The 20,283-nt window shown below is 41.5% G+C and overlaps 1 protein-coding gene across 3 annotated transcripts in view; it reads right to left on the reverse strand.

The window, feature by feature from the left end:
- The window catches only part of Ylpm1 (YLP motif containing 1), a 70,515-nt gene extending 55,357 nt beyond the window's left edge, over positions 1 to 15,158 (reverse strand). For all 3 annotated transcript variants that reach the window (XM_055592962.1, XM_055592960.1, XM_055592961.1), the window contains exon 1: positions 14,182 to 15,158. In XM_055592962.1, the coding sequence (XP_055448937.1) occupies positions 14,182 to 15,045 (864 nt within the window). In that variant the 5' untranslated portion in view covers positions 15,046 to 15,158. The remainder of the gene's footprint in view (positions 1 to 14,181) is intronic.
- Positions 15,159 to 20,283: the final 5,125 nt, after the last annotated feature.

Genomic DNA, 20,283 nt, shown 5'->3' on the forward strand with positions numbered 1-20,283 from the left:
TGAGCCTAGAGTTTTGTATAGAGAAAGCACGTATTCTACTACCATGCTATAGACCTCTTACTCTTTTAGACAGAATCCCAGTAAACTGTCCAGATTGGCTCTGAACTGGCTCTGTAGCCCTGGCAGCTCTGAAACTCTTGAGCAATTGGGATTATAGCCTGCTAGTACACCCAGCTAACAGTCTGGCATGGTGGCACACATGGTACCTGGTCTATAAAGTCAGTTCCAGAACAGCCAAGGCTGTTACACGGAAAAACCATGTCTTGAAAAACCAAACAAAACAACAAACCACACAACAACAACAAAACAAAACAAAAATGTTTCTGAACTGGGTATGGTGGCCCATACCTGTAATCCCAGAAAAGGGATTACAGAGGAAGGCAAGGCAGAGGCAGGCAGATCATTTTGAGTTCCAGGCCAGCAGAGTCTACAAAGGGAGTCCAGGACAGCCAAGGCTACAAAAAGAAACCCTGTCTCGAAAAACAAAAGCAAAAATGTTTCTGGGGGCTTGAGAAATGAAGGGCTCAGCAGTAAGAGCACTGAGTTCAGTTCCCAGCACCCACATGGTGGCTCACAACTTTAACTCTAGCCCCAGGAGATCTGATGCCCTATTCCAACCTCCTTTGAAACCGGGCATGCACCTGGCACACACACATACACATTCAAGCAAATCACTGATAACACATAAAAATAAAATGATTGATATGTGACTTTGCCAAACAAAACAAAACCAAAAACATGGGGAGAAAGTTTAGTGTGGAAAATGTTTGCTATGCAAAATGAGGATCTGAGTTTGGATTCCTGGAACCCACAAACAAGGCAGGCATTGTAGTGCTGGTCTGCACTCTCAATGCTGAAAGGCAGAAACAGGAGGAACCCTGGAAGCTCACTGGCAAATCAGTGGAACTAAAATTCCCAGCTGCAGGTTCAGTGAGAGACCCTGTCTCCAAAATGAGGTGAAACAGTTGAAAAAAAAAAAAATCCCAATTATCACCCAACCCTTTGCCTCCAAGTGCCTCTGCATACATACAGAAACAGAAAAAAAAAATTTTTTTCCTTTTTTTTTGAAACTTTTTTTTTTTTATTTTTTACAATTTTTTCCCTTTTTTTGGCCCCCCCCCCCCACAGCCCCTTCTCTAGTCCACTGTTAGGGGACGTCCTCCTCCCCTTCCATCTGACCCTAGCCTATCAGGTCTCATCGGGACTGGCTGCATTGTCTTCCTCTGTGGTCTGGTAAGGCTGCACCCCACAGGGGGGAGTGATCAAAGAGCCAGACCCTGAAACTGAGTTCATGTCAGAGATAGTCCCTGTTCCCATTACAAGGGTACCCACTTGGAGACTGAGCTGCCATGGGCTACATCTGAGCAGGGGTTCTAGGTCATCTCCATGCACGGTTGGACTACTGATCTCTATAAACACCCCTGTGCCCTGATTTTTTGGTTCTGTTGCTGTTCTTGTGGAGCTCCTGTCCCCTCCAGGTCTTTCTATCTCCCCTTCTTTCTTAAGATTCCCTGCTCTCTGCCCATAGTTTGGCTATGAGGCTTAGCATATGCTTTAGGACCCTCTGTGGTAGGCTCCTGTCCTGTTCCCTATTTTCTCCCAAGTCCAATGTCTATTTCATTTGCCTTTCTGAATGAGGACTGATCATCTTACCCAGGGTCCTCCTTGCTTAGCTTCTTTAGGAGTACAGATTTTAATATCTTTATCCTATATTATATTTGTAATATCCACTTATGAGTATATACCATGTGTGTTCAGCAATATTGGTAATCGGACCAGCCCTGCCTGATCTCCAGTGAGACCTTGTTTCAAAAATGAGCAAACAAAAAGTACAAGGCTTCCCAATCATAACACTAAGAGCTATCTAGTATTCCTAAACAGTCTATGATTACAAAGAAAATATGTTCCATAAATTTCATTCAAGTAGGCATTACTGTCTACCAAGAGCTGAATACTAATGAATTAACAATATTTTTTTTAATTAAGGTGTCTTTAAAGGGAAAACACATATACATGGTTATATGTTAAGGAATATATGATCAGAAACTCAGACTCATTTGTATTTTCCTTAGAACAAAGGTTTAGCACCGGTGGTGGTACATGCCTGTAATCCTAGCACTGAGAAGGCAGAGGCAGGAGAATCGATGTGAGTTTGCGGCCAGCCTGGTATACAAAGCAAGTCCAGGACAGCCAAGGCTACATAGAGAAACAAACAAAAAACCCAAAAACAACAACAAAAAAATTTAAACTGTACAATTAAAAATTAATTTTTAAAAAGTTCCCCACTTAACTGAAAAACTTTTACACGGCTAACTTAGGAAAAAGAGAAGTTGTCATGACAACACACTGTATGTGGTATACACAAGTGTAATAGTAGCATTTTCCCCACCCCCACCCCCAATTTTTTCCCAATACTGAAAGATGCACTAAAGAACTACCTTGTATACTTTTATAATTAACATCTGTACATATCTGCCCTATAATCATAAGAAAGATTTTTATGAAAGAGATGTTTGTTTCAAGCAAGCCAGAGTTACATGGTAAGCCTCTATCTCAAAAAAGAAAAAAAAGAAAAAGAAGAAAAAGGCACAACATGAATAACAAAGGTTAGACAAGCCCCAAGAAAACTGAAAAATCTTTAAACTATGCTGACAATATGCCAAAAATTAAAGATGACAGATTATGCTTATCTAAAAATTTGTCACGAAATTATAGGTTCAAGAAAGAGCCAGAATGGTGGCTCTTGGAGGCAGAAGTGGGCCTGAGTTTAAGCCGGGTCTACAGAGTGAGTTCCAGGACAGCCAAGCCTATACAGAAAGACTCTTGTCTCAAAAAACCAAAAATTAACTAAATACATAAATAAAATAAAACAGATAAAGTTTAAAAAAATATTTGTATGCACACTGACTGAAACCCAACCTAGCAGGGTGTGGTGGTAATTCAATTCCAGCATTTAGGACACAGAGGTAGAAGGATCTGTGAGTTTGAAGGCAGTCAAATCTACATATCAAGTCCTAGGCCAGTCTGCGATACACAGTGAGACCCTATCTCGAAAGAAAAAAAAAAAAAAAAAAAGCTCAATCTACACTTTAGTTTTTGCTCTTTCTATACTCAGATATAATTTCAATATACAAAAACCTATTAAAATAATCTGCTATTGTTATAATTTTGAAGCTTGTTTATCTAGATTGTATCAGAATACCCACACACACCCATCCACCTTTTTTCCCTTCCTTTTTGGTTGTTTTGAGACAGGAATGTAGCCCGGCTGTCCTGGAATTTCCTATGTAGACCAGGTTGGCTTTAAGCTCACCAAACCCACCTGTCTCTATTTTCTGAGCACTGGAATTAAAGATCTATGCTACCACATCCAGCTCTTTTATTTTTCCTTTTTATAATAAACTTTTGTTCTCTGTGTCAAATGGGTTAATTTTACATGCTAATTTTAAATTTATTTATTTATTCATTTATTTCTTTTTCTTTTTTAAGATGGGATCTCTATACAGCCCTGGCTGTCCTAGACATGCTCATTTAAAATTTTAAATTTATTTATTTATTTACTTATTTGTCTTTTTAGTATTTTAAATTTACTTATTTATCATTAAAAATTATTTATTTATGGGTTTAAGGGTTGTTTTTTTTTTTTTGTTGTTGTTGTTGTTGTTTTTTTGTGAGGTGTGGTCTTTACATAGCCCTGGCTGTCCTGTCTTTACATAGCCTGTCTATAGAACAGGCTATCCTCAAACTCAAGAGCTGGAGATCCTGCTTCTGCTGCCCAGTGCTAGGATTAAATGTGTGTGCCATCACACCTGGCTACATGCTCACTTTCTAATTCAATTATATTGGGGGAATACCAGTTCCTATAATGTTTTATATGATATTAATATTTAATTATTTAATATTAACATTAATGTTTATACAAAATATATTTTCTTCCAATTTTCTATGTGCAAAGAGATGTATAATATATATATATAATATATACTCTTTTTTCCCCCCAAGTTGACTGATTTGTTATGTGTTCACCTACACAATGTAATTTTATTAGAGAAAAGACATCTTCTATATTTTTTTTTTTTTTTTTTTTTGGTGTTTTGTTTTGTTTGAGACAAGGTCTCATTCTTTAGCCTCTGCTTCCCAAGCACTGGGATTAAAGACATGTGCCACCATGACCTAGTTCATCTTCTACTATTTTTATCTAGTCTTGTAACTTTGGCAAAGTGCTAAAGCACATGATAGATTATCAATAAATGATATTAAGAGACTCATTTTGACCTAAAGCTTTTCTAATTTATTGGCAAGAATAAATTTTTATCTTACTATTTTGCTTTTTATTATTATGCATATAACCATCAGTTCCCAGAGCAAGATTACTGTTACTATTCAACATTTAAAAAAAAAAAAAAAGGTATGTGGTGGCACACACCTTTAATCCCAGAGTTTGGGAAACAGAGGCAGGCAGGTCTTTTGAGTTCCAGACCACTCTGTTCTACATACCCCATTCCAGGCCAGTCAAAGCTACATAGTAAAAACCCTGTCTCAAAAATAATACTGATAATAAAAAATAAAAGAAATTAAAAGTTAGCAATACTGTAACATGAAAACATTTTCGGCCAGACATAATACCAAATACACTTGGAAGAAGAGGCAAAAGCATCAGGAGTTTAAGGTCATCTTCACCACACAGTAAGTTTGAACATCTGACTCAGCTACACAACTCCCATCTCAGAAAAAAAAAGACAAGGAAACATGAATTCAACTTCCCCTACTACTTTAAGAAAATACTAAGCCAAGCAAATAGTACATGCCTGTAACCCCAGCACTCAGGGAGGCAAAGGCAGGCAGATCTCTGGGATTTCGAGGCCAGTCTAGTCAACAAAGGGAGTCCAGGACAGCCAAGGCTACACAGAGAAACCCTGTCTTGAAAAAACAAAAAAGAAAGAAAGAAAATACTAAGCCAGGCAGTGGCACTTGCCCTTAATCCCAGCAGAGGCGGTTGAATCTCTCTGAGTTCGAGGCTAGCCTGGTCTACAGAGTGAGTTCCAAGACAGCTAAGGCTACACATAAAAACCCTGTCTCAAAAAACTAAAGAAAATACTGAAAATATTAATATATTCATCATTCACCTTAAAAAACTAATTCATGGTTGATAATGTAGTTCTCCAGTTGATAAGAGTACTTGCTTGCCAAGCTTGCACTAAGTCCTGAGTTCTATTCCCAGCACAGGACAAAACCAAGCAGGGCAGTGCATGCCTACGATGTTAACACTTACAAAGTGGAGGCAGAAGGATATGAAGTTCAAGGACATGAGACAGCAAATAGGGTAAAGGTGCTGGTTGAACAAAAGCTAGTGACTTAAGTTTCATCTATAGGAGAGAACTGACTCCAGCAAATTCTTTCAACTTCTACATGCACCACAGCACATGTGCACATATCCAGACAGACACACAAGACACATACACTTTTTTAAGAGGTCAGAAGTTCAAGGTCATCCGAGCTTAATAGCCAGTTCAAGGACAGACAGGTATACATGGAAAATCTGTTTCAAATGGAGTGTAAGGGGCTACAGAGATTGCTCAGTGGTTAAAAGTTCTAGCTACCCTTCCAGAAGATCTGGATTAAGTTCCCAGTGCCCACATGGCACACAATCATGTATAACTCCAGTTCCAAGAGATGTGATACTCTCTTCTGACTTCTGTGCGCATCAGGCATGCCCATGGTTCACAGACATACATGTAGCCAAAACACACATATACATAAAATAGTATTTTTTAAAATAAAGACATGAAAAAGCACAGCAAGTGAAACCACGGGCATTCTTCATTTTTATTTGTGAGAAATTCACTTCAAACTCTTGCCTGTCTCCTAATACTGGCATTGGAACCTGGACTGCCAAGTGTGGCTGTTTCAGTTACTTGAAGCATCCCTAAAGGACATAAAGATGCCAACTCTTTCACAAGTTAAAAGATAGTGACTACAAGGAGGGAGATTAACAAATATAGATGAGTTTGTGTGCACTGTATGTAATGGCTGCCAGAAATTAATGTCAGATGCTGTCTCAGAGTTTTACTGCCATGAAGAGACACTATGACCAAAGCAACTCCTTTTTTTTGTTTTATTTTTTTGGTTTGTGGTTTTTTTGTTTTTGTTTTGAGACAGGGTTTCCGTTTTAGCCTTGGCTATCCTGGAATTCATTCTGTAGACCAGGCTGGCCTCGAACTCACAGAAATCTGCCTGATTCTGCCTCCCCAGTGCTGGAATTAAAGGCGTTCACTACCATGGGATGGCCAAGGCAACTATTATAAAGGAAAACATTTACTTAAGGCTGGCTTACAGTTTCTGAGGTTGTCTATTATCATCATGGTGGGAAGCATGGCAGCACGCAGGCAGACACGATGCTAGAGGAGGAGCCACGAGTTCTATGTCAATCTGAAGGCAGCCAGGAGGAGACTGTCTTCCACACTAGGCGGAACTTAAGGATTGGAGACCTCTAAGCCCGACCCCACAGTGACACACTTCTTTCAACAAAGCCATACCTACTCCAATAAGGCCACATCTCCTAATATTGCCATTCCCTGTGGGCCAAGCATTCAAACACATGACTTTATGGGGGCCAAACCCATTCAAACCACCACAGATACTTTATTCAATCTCTCTCTCTTTTTTTTTTGAAACAGGTTCTCTCACTGAACCTGTAGCAAGCCCATTCTGCTAAAGTAAGTCTGGTTGGCTGATTAGCAAACCCCAGGGATCTTCTTGTTTCTGCCTCCTCAGTATCTAATGGGATTACTGGTGTCTATCACACTGGCTTTTACATGGATGATAGAAGAAGATCCTCATGCTTTGTTTACTAAGCCATCTGTTCATGACACAGGTCTAGATTCTTTAATAAGAACACAACCTCTTTTTTCGCCTCCCATCTTTATCTTAGATCTAATCCAGTATATAAACTTTGTTAGGGTTTAAGTAGTTATTGGTTCACTGACAGTATGCTTCATAGGTCACTTTCTATTTATTTTGAATCCTATAAACAACAAACACAACTAGTCCAGTCTTACCATTAGGCTTCAACATGTTTCTGAAGCTCTACAATGAATAAGGATGATATCACAAAGAAATGTTCTCAGTGACCTCAAAAGAGTGATTATTTGTATACTAGAAAGGAAAAGTCTTGTCTCAAATTGCTAACAATAGACTAGGAGCCAGTTCTTCTGAATGTCCCAACATATAATTTCATGTTTTATGGGATGTTGGCATACAGACGGACAAAAATGATAGCATATGTTACCTTTAAGAGACTGAATGGGAGTCAGAGAGATGGTTAAGTAAGTAAAGTGCTTGCTGTGGAAACACAAGGACCTGTGTTTGATTCCTAGCACTCATGTAAGTGCAGATGGGCATGATGACTTGCCTGTAATCCCAGCACTTGGAAAACAAAGCACAAGACCAGCTAGTGAGCTAGACTAGCCAAATCAGAGAGTTCTGGGTTCACTAAGAGATCCTGCCTCTATAAATGTGATGAACAATTGAAGAAGACACCAAACATCAACCTCCAGCCTCCACAGTATATACACACAAGTGCACACACTCTACCACCATTCAACACAAAGAAGCTGAACGAAGGGATCTGAGATACGAACAACTCTACAATTATTTGCCACAAATACTATTACTAATTCAGATCTAACTTATTCAAGGGCTAAAGGATTTTGCAAAGAGGGAAATGTTACAAAGCGAGTGTGTGTGGAACATTTTAAAGACTAATAATATGAAGTTACCATCCCTGTCTAGGTTATTACCATCACCTTTAATAATAACTATATGTTAACTGTGTAAATCTCCAATGACAGAATAAAAAACTGCCTAATCAATCAGATACCCATTTTTGAAACTGGTTTAACATGACTATTTTTAATATCACTAAGGTTCACTTTCTCCTTTAGGTACTAAGGTCCCCAGGTACTTTAGTTTCCATTTTTAAAAATAATGCTCCTTTACTTCAACTTTCTCCAGTTCTTAGACTCATTCTCTCTCACTCCCCTTCAGCTAAAAACTTCCTGAAAGAGTTATCTGTACTCACCATGCCCATCCTCACCTTCCATCATTCCTCAAATCAATGCAATATGGCTTCAGTCACTATGAAACTGCTCCTGCCAAGGTCAACAATAACCTACATGTCAGTAAGGGGAAACGGTAACTCCAAATCTTCATCTTGCTTGACCGCTTAGCAGTACAGCTGGCCACTCCTTGCTTCAGAAGGGTCTTCCCGTAACAATCTGTAGTACTACTCTTATTTTCCGTCCACACAACTGTGGCCTTTCCCCCATTTGTTTTTTTCAAAGGCCTCAAAGTCTTTTAGCCTCCATTCTTACCCTACCCAGACTCCCCAGAAGAGCTTATCCATTAATATGTTTTAGGTAATCCGATAATTCACCAGACCTTGCTTCTGAACTCTACATCCAAACTCTACATCTAACTTCTACACTGTCACATCCAGTTTGAATTTAAGCCAACAGACCTCAAACTAAAATACACATAAAGCTTAACTCCTATTTTCCTCACCATCCCCTAAACTTTTCTCCCTTCTCTTCCTATTGTGAATACAACTCAATGTGTGTGTTGGTGCATGTGTTTGTGTCTGTTACTACATACCTGCAATTCCAATTCTTAGGAAGAAAAAAACAGAAGGATCTAGAGTTCAGGGTCATTCTTTGCTATGTAACAAGTTTAAAACCAACTTGGGCTACAAGGGACAATGTCTCAAAAAACCAAATTAACAGTAAAACTTTAAACCTTACCTTTTCTAGTTTTTTGCAGAATAGTCTAGCAATATTTTATACTTTCCATTCCCATGATATCCTACATTTCTCCGTACTTATTAAATTAAAAAGTCATGGCGAGAGGGGGAGAGGGCTCAGAGAGAAAAGGGAAACCAAGGGTAGGGGCATCTCCGAGACAAGTTGGAGACCTGTGACAGGGTGGGCTCGAGGGAAAATATGGGAATGACTTGAGCTGAGCCTCCTAGCAGCGGGAGACATGGAGATTAAGGAGGCCACCTTCTAGCCTGGCAGGACTTATAGTGGTGGGAGGGGAACACCAATTTACCTACAAAACCTTCAACCCCAAATTTACCCTGCCTACAAGATATGCAGAGATGTAACAGAGACTGAGGGACTGTCCAACCAATGCCTGGCCAACCTGAGACTCACCCCATGGGAGAGAGCCAACCTGACACCACTAATGATATTCTGCTATGCTTACAGACAGGAGTCTAACATAACTGTCCTCTGAGAGGCCCCACCCAGCAGCTGATTGAATCAGATGCTGAAACTTACAGCCAAGCATTAGGTGGAGTCCTGTGGAAGAGTTGGGGAGAAGAACCAGGAAGAGACAAGAACACCGCAAGACCAACAGAGTCAACTAACTTAGGCCCATGGGGCTTACAGAGATGGAAGAACCAACCAAAGAGCACTTACAGACTGGACCTAGGCCCCCTACACATATGTAACCAATGGGCAGCTTGATCTCCATGTGGGTGCCCTAGTAAGTGGAGCAGGTGCTGTGTATGGCACAGATTCTGTTGCCTGCTTTTGATCACTTTCCCCTAATGGGGCTGCCTTGCCTGACCTCAGTGGATGAGGATGAGCTCAGTCCTGATATGACTTGGTGTGCTGGGGTGGGCTGTTGGTGGTGGGCTCCTTTTTTTCTGAGGAGAAGGAAATAGGGAAAGAGGGTGGGACCGGTAGGATGGGAGGGAGGGGGATATGAATGGGATGTAAAATACATAAATTTAAAAAAGAAATAGAGGAGATGAGGGAGGGAGGGTGGGGTTAGGAGGGAAAGAGGGAATGGGCTATGGCTGGGACACAAAGTAAATAACCTGTGATTAATATAAACAAAATAAAAATTATTAAAAAAATAAATAGAAATTTAAAAAAATTAAGAAAAGTCAATGACATCAAGTACCACATCTATGTCATTCGCCATTTTATCTATAGCACTAAGCACAGATTTTCACATTAAATGACACCTCTAAAGCCTACAGTCAATGAAATCATTTTACATGAACTATTTGGAGAATTAAAAAAACAAAACCACAACTCATTGAAAAGACTACTATGCATTTTAATCAACTAGTCAACCCATTAAACACGGAAAAACTAACTCTTCAGAAAGAATATTCCATTAAATTATCAATGCTTTACTCTGGTATTTAGAGAAAAAAATGGAAAACAGTAAAGTATTTGCCTTATCTTTCCTATACAAACTGTATTTCCAATCAAATAGCTCTAGTTCATAAGTTAAAGTTTACTTTACATAATTCCATACACTAAGAAACTGCAGAGGGGATTTAAAAATCACACTTCTGAAAACATCAATGAAACGATTACTCATAGAAAGACCATCAATGAGTGAGTCATGAAACACGAGGTGCAGGACTGACAGGACAGTGAGAACAGACCAGCCCCGCTAAACCCATTGACGAAGCTCACCATCAGACTGACAGTACAGTGAAGAGACCAGCCCCACCTAAACCCATTGACCAAGCTCACCATCAGACTGACAGAGCAGTGAGGAGACCAGACTAGCCCCGCTAAATCCATTGACCAAGCTCACCAGAACAGGGGACAACCAGGCCCTCAGGAGGGGTACAAATAAAGAGCATGGTAACACCTCTCAACTTCATTCTAGTGTTTGGCTTTAATTTCTAATTTATAAAAAGGAAACAGAAGACTTAGAGCAAGTAAAATGACACAGTATCAAATTAGAAGCAGAGTCAGAATGTGGGATGTTCTATAGAATGACAGATTTTTTTTTTTTTTTTAAATCAAATTCAGGGCATAAGGTAGAAAAAGAGAAAATAGTAAATAGTAATGTACCTCAGGGGTTCTCAAAGAAGGGTGGCTCTTCCCTCCAGAATTTATGACGGTGCGTCTTGCAATGTCCAAAAGCATTTCTGGCTCTCAAAACTGGGAGACCACTATTGGCACCTAGTGGGCCATTGTTAGAGACATTAGTAGCCACCCTACAACACACAGGGAAGAGCATCCCCTAACAAAGAGGTCTCAGATGTTATAGTGCTCAGACACAGAAGCCTACTCTATACAGTAAGAGTCTTCTATTTATCCTATGCTGGATTTTAATTTGAAGAAACCAACAAAATATTACTGAAACAATTGGAGAACTTAACAAGAAATTCCTCTGAATTAAGAAATTTAAAGGGATTGAGCAATAGATGATACAAAAAACAAAACAAAACAAAACAAAACAAAACCAAAAAACCTTAAGCTTGTACAATGTGTGTTAAAAAAGATCTTGGCCTAGTATGGTGACACGTGCCTTTGAGGGAAACAGAGGAAGGTGCATCTCTGCAAGCTGGAGACCAGCCTGGCCTACATAGCAAGCCCCAGGCTTGCCAGGTCTACACAGTGAGACTATGCTTTATTTTTTTTTAAGAAGATAAGGTCTCCTCTACCCCTTTCTTTTCTTTCTTTTTAAAACTAGGTACCTGAGGCCTGAGAGATGGCTCATCAGGTAGAGGCACTTGTTGCCAAGACTGAACACCTTTAAGAGAGCCACACACCCACAGGTTGTCCTCTGATTTCCACATGCACACAGTAGCATACTGGCACACCTCCACACCTGTCACAAACCCACAAGAAACGGTAAAACGTAATGAAAAAAAAAAAAGATTTTCAAAAAAACCAATTAGGTACCTAATTAAGAATGTATGAACAATGGAGATGAGGATGTAGCTTTGTAGTAGAACACTTAACTAGCATGCACAAGGCCTTGGGGCTTGATCCCAGTATGGGGGGAAAAATATGATGAAATGGCAGAAGATGTATGATTTGCTTTAAAACACTTTAAAGACTATATCAAAATTTTAACAGCAACTTGAATGATGGGTATTCATGATATTTTCTCTTCATAATGCTTAAGCCTTTCACCATAAAAAAAATTTTTTTAGAGGCAGTGGGTAAAGGCACATGACAAGCAATCTTAGTGACCTGAATGCAATCCTTTGAACACCAACTAACTCCAAAAACTGTCTTCTCATCTCCTGACCTCTATATGCACACTGTGGCCAGTGCAAGTCCACACTCCCATCATATACAATAATAATAAATAACATTTTTCAAAACAAAAATGAATGAAAAATATACAGAAGCATATATGTTTATCACCTAATAAACTAAGTACTTTAGGTGTAAAGAATGGTAACTCTGAATCTTATGTAACAAATCTTTATAGTGGGTCTACAAATTCCAAGGCACTGTCCTAGGTGCTGCAGAGGATTAAGAAGACAAATACAGCACCAAATCACACATGTGAATACATGCATGGTTCACAGAGACTGAATTTTGAGATGTGCCTTGAACATTAAGGATATTGGGATAAACTCCACAGAGGTAAGAAAGCCATGGGCATGTAGAGCCCCACCCCTCCCTCTACATCCCAGGCTGGCCTTGAACTCCTGATCCTCCTGCCTCTACTGCCTGAGTGTTAGGACTGCAGGTCTTCATTACTATGCCCAGTTTATGCAGTGTGATAAATACAATCCATGGCTTCAGAGATGTTAAGCAAGCACTCAACCAAATGAGTTCTATCCCAAGCCACAGGCAAGGCCTTTCTTGGCCTGGTCTATACCCAGACCTCAAGTCACTCTTCCATTACTTTCTTTCAGCATGAATTAAAAGCACCGAACATTCAAAACATTGAAAAAAGTTCATCTCAGATGAGGCAGAAAACTACAAGCAGTGTTCATAAGTGAGTATTTACACTGAAGCAGTCTGGTACGCACCCTTCTTTTAAAAAGCCAGAGCTGGGCTGTAGCTGAATGATAGAGCACTTGACTAGAATGCTCAAGGCATTGAGTTCAATCCCAAGCACAACAACATACCACATTTGTTTCTCTACATGGCCAGAAAAAGGCAGACCCAGCATAGTTTGGCTTGAACTAACTGGGCAATTGGAGGAAATAATCCTGATGAGCTAATGAAAATTTGGTGTAAGACAGCAAAATCACTTACTCTACTGTTCTATCAGCATCTCCTGTGCAGAACCCCCTTCTCTTAAATACCAAACCACCGTAAAAGTAGAATAGTATCACTTATCTTTTGGAATTTTATTACTCTGAGCTTGCATATCATAAGATTATCGTTTTCTATTGGTGAATTTACGGTAAATAAGTAATCACTGTGTATTTCAAATAGCCATGACAGATAACCTATTCCCATTTATTTATTTTTGAGACAGGGTCTCACTATGTAGCCAGGCTGGCTTCAAACTCTCCATCCTCTTGCTTCTGTAACCCAAATACTGGATTACCATGTCCAGCTTCTATGTCTATCTTCCCTAACGGAAAATTCACAGGTTCCTGCAACACTGTCAACCTCTTAATGTTCTGTGCGAAGAAATGTATTCAAAGAGATGCATAAAGGGATGTCTCTTACAGGAAGAGCTATCACAAAACTTTAAAACCTCAGCCAAATTGCAAGGCTATTATTTTGGAGTTAATGGTAATAACAATGAAATGCAGCAAGTTAACCATGTGTTAAAATTATCTTCAAGAGATGGTGATCTATGAATCAATTCCTAAAATATACTAACAGATTCCAAAGGATCAAGTATCTAGAGACCTATGTAGTCCATACAAACTCACAACATTAGGACACTCATGATGAGACATCCATCTTTCAGGTGCTGAGAACTCAATTCTGGAAAGTGACAGCTATCTCTAACCCCTGCATGTTTTGTTTGTTCTAAAAAATCAACTGGTAATAATTTAATCATGCATTTAAACATTAGCCCTTTGAGAATTTTCCTTTTTATACTGCCTCTCCTATGAAAATCTCAGTTTAAAACCAATTTTAAAACAAAGCTCCTTCCAGTAGATCTAGAATGCTAGTCAAAGAAAACCAAGGCATACATCTGAGAAATACATTCAGTGCCAACCCACTACTTTACAAGTGTCTAGTGTTATCTCTACTGTTTTTTTTAACAATCCAGTTAATTAAAAACCTGGCTTTCAGGCCTGACTCTTAAGGTATCTTTTGGAGTACGAATGCGCTGGTCGTTGTGTGTTGGAATTAGGAGAGGGACTAGTTGGTTAAAGCCCCAAGGCCCGCTCAAGTAAGGCCTAAGTGAAAGATGTGACTCCGGCAGGTGATTTCTTACCTGTGGAGTCATTGTAGAGGGATCTGGCTCAGGAGCAGCTTGCTTCTGTTCAGCACTCTTGTTCTTGGCCCCACTCTCCAAAGGTTCTTGCTGGACAGTTGTCTTATTCCCAGAAGGGACGGACGGTGGTGGTAGTAGCTGGGGTTTAGAATGGCCCTGGGAGCGGGAAGGAGATGCCTGAGAGGGGGGTAAGTAGGGCTGGGAATGGCTCAAATAAGATTGCGAGGAGGAAGAGGAAGAATAAGAAGGGGTGGGCGCCAGAAAGGATTGGGAAGGGGGGGACTGCGAAGGGGATGGCTGAGCAGGTGGCAGGTAGGGCTGAGCGGAGGAAGGGGGATAGTAAGAGGGTGGTGGCTGAGGTGGAGGCATGTACGACTGAGACGGGGGCATATAGGGTCCTGGAGGGACAGGGGGAGATTCAGGAGGGGACTCCAGCTCCATAGGAACCAAACCAGGAGGCCCGTCTCGTTGGTGGTGGAGCATCTGGTGTTTGTACTGCTGCTGCTTCTGATAGCTGGGGGCTGGCCCAGGTGGCGGGGGCATCGGTGGCGGTGGCGGCTGCCAGTCTCCGTAGCCGCCCCCCGGCATCACCGGCGGGGGCGGCAGCGGGGGCGGAGGAAGGTGGTGGGGCTGGAGCACGCACTGCATTTGCTTCTGGTGCATCTGCTGCAGCTGCTGGAGCTGCGCCAAGTGTTGCTCTCGGAAGCTCATGAAGCCCGAAGAGGAAGGGGCCGCGGGAGTCGTCGAACTGGAGTACCCGGGCCCCGGCGAGGCCTCAGGAAGCGCCACCGGCGGCGGCGGCGGCGGGACTGGCGGCGGCGGATAGTGGCTGTTCCCGCCATACCGGCCCCAATTCGGGTACATATCGGAAACGAAAGCGCGGGGCTCGTCCCGGCGCCGTTACTCGCCGCAACCGACCTCCAGGAGCAGCGGCGGTGACGGCGACAGCCGGAACTCGCGGCGCCTACAGGCCGCGGAGCGTGTGAACAGAGCGCGCCAGTGCGCCGGCGCTACCGAGCTGGGCCCGCGGTCGGGAAGGCGGGGACCGTGCCGAGCCAACTGCGCCTGCGCAGTAGCACCGAGAGGCGAACAAAGGCTGGATAGAGGGGATCCGTGAGCGGCTGCTCGCTGTTGCCGCCTTCCCTCAGGTTCGGAAAATGTAGGCGGGAATAGAACGTTGTCATAGAACCAGGAAACCATAGAGTCTCACAGCCAAACGGAGTGGTAGAGAGCCTATCGCCCTACGGGTTCAGTTTTGAATGGAGGAAAAAGGAAAGATTCCACACGCAGTTAGCAGCAAGAGCATAAAACAAGCAATAACTGTAGTAAGAAAAATCAAGAAATTATTTGAAAACTGAGAATAAAATTAAACTTGAAAAAACGGAGAGGCTCACCGTAGTCCTGAGTAAAAAAGAGGGACTTCTGTAAAAATGACAGTTCTTCCAAGTTAAATAAATTGATTTTACTCGGCCAACCCAGTCTGTCTGGGAACAATGGTATGAAGAATGGAAATGGATTCTGAAGGAAGAATGTGAAAACGACCCTGATTCTTCAGGTAACATCTACAGGTACTGTAAAAGGAAGGAAATGTAATTGTTTAGATTTAAAATTCTTTTCCCTTACGTTTTGGTTTTTCAAGACAGGCTTTCTCTGTGTAACTGCCCTGGCTGTCCTGGAACCCGCTTTGGAGACCAGCCTATGGCGCTCCAGCGCTGGGATCAAAGGCGTGCACCACCATGCCCAGCTTAGGCTGAATCTTTTAACCCGGAAAAAATTCTTTTTGAAAAATCTTCAAACCTAAGGCAAAGCCAGAGGTAACTTAAAAGCTAATCTTCTGAAACCTAGTAGCAGGGTATTAAAGAAGTCCTTTGGTTTGGGTGATTGCTGAAAATCAGAAGTGGTACAATGAATTCTAAGTGAAAAAAAAAAAAAAAGCCTAATTTTAAGACTATTAAGTATATGAACGTGTCAGTTTTGAAGATGTGACCTTGCTTTCTTCCTAGCAATCAGATCTTCACCTGTCTCAGGTAGGTGTGAGTGGTAGGTGTGGGGCTAGAAATTTTTTTCTTTTAACTTTTTATTGAAGCAGCATAGAAATACATAACATTGCATGTCATAAGCACAAAACGTAATTTTTACAACCCAGTCACATTTGTCCCAGCCCAAGAAACAGTCAAGTGTTTTTTTGACAAGACTTTTCCTAGGGGAATATAACACACATCTACTCAGTCAGAGAGAGAGCCTACAACAGACCAAAGTTTGAATAACACCAAAGTCCAATAAAACAATTTTTATTGGAGTTACTTAAAAAAAATATGGGCCGACATGGTGGTGCACGCCTGTAATCCCAGCACTCTGGGAGGCAAGAGTCAGGAGGATCACTGTGAGTCCAGGACAGCCAAGGCTACACAGAGAAATCATGTCTCAAAGAAATATGGATGAGGATTTTCAGGAACAAAGACAACTATATCAACAAACCTAACCCCAGCATGGGTAACAGCTCATAAAAGCTGGCAAACCTAGAGCACAGCCTGCAGGTTGCTCAACAGGTTGGAGAGTGTCAACCTCCAACACTTCGTCTCTACCTCTTCCAGACAGCTTAGCTGGTTTCTGCTTCTTTCAGGTCGCTTATCTTGTCTGAGAGTCTTCTTAGCCGCCAGGCTTGTGTAGGCTTGTCTAGGCTTGTCTGAGAGTGGCTCTTGGAAATCTTTAGTGTTCACTCCTGGGAGGGAGGAGCCTAGTGAATCTGCTCAGTTTCAGGGACTTGCTGAAGCTATTTTGTGTAGTTTACTTTCTGCCTGAAGGAGCTCTTGAAGAGAAGGAATGTTTGAATCTCAGAGGATTCTACACAAGGTGTTGCTACACAACATCTTGGGATGTACTTCCGTTGGTAGAGTGCTTGTCTACCATGCACGAAATCCTGGGTTCAGTTCCTTAGTATCTCATAAAACTGGGTATCCTGGCACACAAGTGCAATCCCTTCCCAGCAGCCTGGAAGTGGAAGCAGAAGGATCAGAAGTCCAAGGTCATCCTCTGCTACATAGTGAGCTCCATGAACTACATGAGACCCTGTTTCAAAAATGACAGTTACAAAAATGGACTTGGTAGCATGTGCCTATAATCGCAGCATTCAGTAGACTGAGGCAGAAGAATTCCACATTGAAAGTGACCTGCAAAGTATTCTTCAGGTTAGCTTTTGTTATATAAGAAGATCCAACCCAGAAAGCAAAGACTGGAGAAAAACAAAACAATCTAGAACGTTGGTTCTAGGCAAGGTGGCCAGATCTTGCCATGAGGATACATATTCTTGTGTTTGGGTGCCTGAGCTACTCTTGGTATAAATGCAGGCAGCCAGAGCATCTTAAACAACGTGAGTGAAGAATAGGCAGAGGAGAGCTGCAATTAACCAAAAGTAAATAAACTGGAGGGAAAAGACCACCCCAAAGGGTTAGAGAACTAAATTAATTGAATGTGGCAGGATCAATTGAAGACGTAATTAAAGAATGAAAGACTAGAATATGGTTCTGCTAATGACTCAGTGGCTGAAATCCCTCCAGAAGGCAGACCCCTGATACCCGGACAGTGTAATGAAGTAACTCCTATAAGAATAAGTACATTCCTTGCTCAGCATGCCAGTCTTTAAGGTGAATTAAAATTTCTGTTCTCTTTAAAATTTGATTTTACCAACTGGGCAGTGGTAGTGCACACCTTTAATTTCAGCTCTTGGGAGGCAGCAACAGGCAGATATCTGGGAGTTCAACACCAGCCTGGTCTACAGAGTGAGTTCCAGGACAGCCAAGGCTACACAAAGAAAACTTGTCTCAAATTAAAGAAAAAAGAAAAGAAAAAAGCTGAGTGTATTGTCGCATACCTATAATCCCAGCACCCTGGGAGGCAGAGGAAGGCAGATCTCTGTGAGTTCCAGGATAGCCTGGTCTACAAAGTAAGTCAGGACAGCCAAGGCTACACAGAGAAACCCTGTCTTGAAAAAAAGAAAGAAATAGATTTTACCAAAGTGTGATTATTTTGTTTTAAATAAATTATAAGATTTTTTAAATTTCCTGCATATGGCTGTTTTGCCTATTTGTATGTCCAGACCCCATGTGCTTGCAGAGGCCAGATGAGGGTTAACTGTTGAGCTAACTTTCTGGTCCCTTTTTTTGGTTTTGTTTTGTTTTTAATAGGTTCCAGGCTGCCCTTTAACCCAGAGATCCACCTGCCTCTGCTTACCCAGTACCAACTACTGGGATGTTGTGGATATAAGCATGTTTCTGTTTTGGTCCCGGGTGTGGGATGTGGACTGATTCACATGGTCCACAGCAGCAGACTATTTGCTTCATGTGGGCTTTGAGAGGAGCTCTTTGCCAGCTACAGATAAGTTTGAATCTGAAGACTCCATTGAGAAAAATAAATGCCAGCACCCAGAGAGTAAAAAGACAAGAAAGAACAATGCTGGTTGTGAAACAAAAAAGTTAAAGATCTCTTGAAATGAGGAATAGACCAGCTCCAACGAATCCCACACCATAACCAGCAGGAAGCAGCTAAGACAGAACTGCATGCCCTCTCCCACTAACCCTTTCTCTATCCTACCTGGTGTTGTGCTAATGCAAGGGATTGGGGTGGAATAGGGAGAAAAAGGTAAAAGAAACACAATTAAAAGTTTTTTTTAATTAAATTTTTATTTTTCATATATAATTTCAGTTTATTCACTTTGTATCCCAGCTGTAGCCCCCTCCCTTATCCCCTCCTAATTACACCTCCCTCTCTCATCTCCTCCTATGCCCCTATCGAAAGTCCACATATAGGGAAGGTCCTCTTCCCCTTCCATTAAAAGTTTTTCAGAAGTCCTCCAACACTGGGATTAAACATGAGTGTCTGCATGGCTGGCTTTTGTATAATGGTTAAAAAGAAAAAAAGAAAAGAAAAGCCAGACCATTATCAAACTCAGAAATCCCAGTTAATTGGATTCTTAAATATTTTCTATTGAAGTTCTTTTGAAAAATGTAAAAAGAATTGCAATATACTGTAGTTAATAAAGGGGAAAAATCATATAATTGCCATCTTAGATGCAGAAAACTTCAATAAAGTTAAGATTAAATTCTCATAACTCTTTGTAAAAGCTCAGGTTATAATTTTGATGTTAAATATCTCCCAACGGCCCAGATGCCAAAGACTTGGTCGTCATCTTGTGGTGGAACTTTTCAAGGTGAGACTTGGGATGGTGACTCTTGGCTGTCAACTTGCCAGGATTTAGAACCACCTAGAAATCACACCTCTAAGCATTTGTTAAGTGTTTCCAAAAAGGTTTAAGGTAAGTAAAAAGATCAACTTCAAGTGGCATCCTTCCACAGGCTGGTGTCCCTGACTGAAGAAAACAGGTGAAGTCTAAGCTTTCACCTCTCTGCATCTTGACTGCTGCCCCATGGTGCTCCTGCTGCGATGCAGTCTCTGTGGACTGTACCCATACACCATGTCCCCAAAGAAACCCTTTCTTGCTTCTTTCAGTTGCTTTGGTCAGGTGTTTTGTTAAAACAATAAGAACAGTAAAACTGGGGGGCTGAAGAGATGGCTTAGTGGTTGAGAGCACTGGGTGCTCTTCCAGAGGACCCAGGTTCAACTCCCAGCACCCACAGCAAACAAGAAATAGAGGAGAATCTTTCCTCTAATAGAGAATTTGAAAAACAACTAGGTGTTGTTGTGGTAGTACATACATTGCAATGCCAGCCCGTGGGAGTCTAACCTGAAAGGATTGGTATCGGTTCAGGAAACTCAGCTCAAAGGAGGTTTATTTGCCCCAGAGGGACAAAGTTCAGGGAATAAGAGACCAAGACAGAGCTGGGCATGGTGCCACATGCCGTTAATCCCAGTGCTCGGGAGACAGAGGCAGGCATATCTCTGAGAGTTTGAGGCCAGCCTGGTCTACAAAGTGAGTCCAGGACAGCTAGTGCTGTCTGGGGAAAAAAAAAGAGAGAGAGAAGACAGGAGATAGAGGATGGAAGTCAAAGGGGCGAAGGGGAAGGGAACAATGGAGAGGGGGCAGGGATATTTGTCCTGAGGAGGCCAAAAGACTGTTTCTGGATAGAGAAGAGACAGACATGGCCC

This window comes from Psammomys obesus, unplaced genomic scaffold (genome assembly GCF_907164565.1).
Source record: "Psammomys obesus unplaced genomic scaffold, mPsaObe1.curated_primary_1811, whole genome shotgun sequence".
Lineage (NCBI taxonomy): Eukaryota > Metazoa > Chordata > Mammalia > Rodentia > Muridae > Psammomys > Psammomys obesus.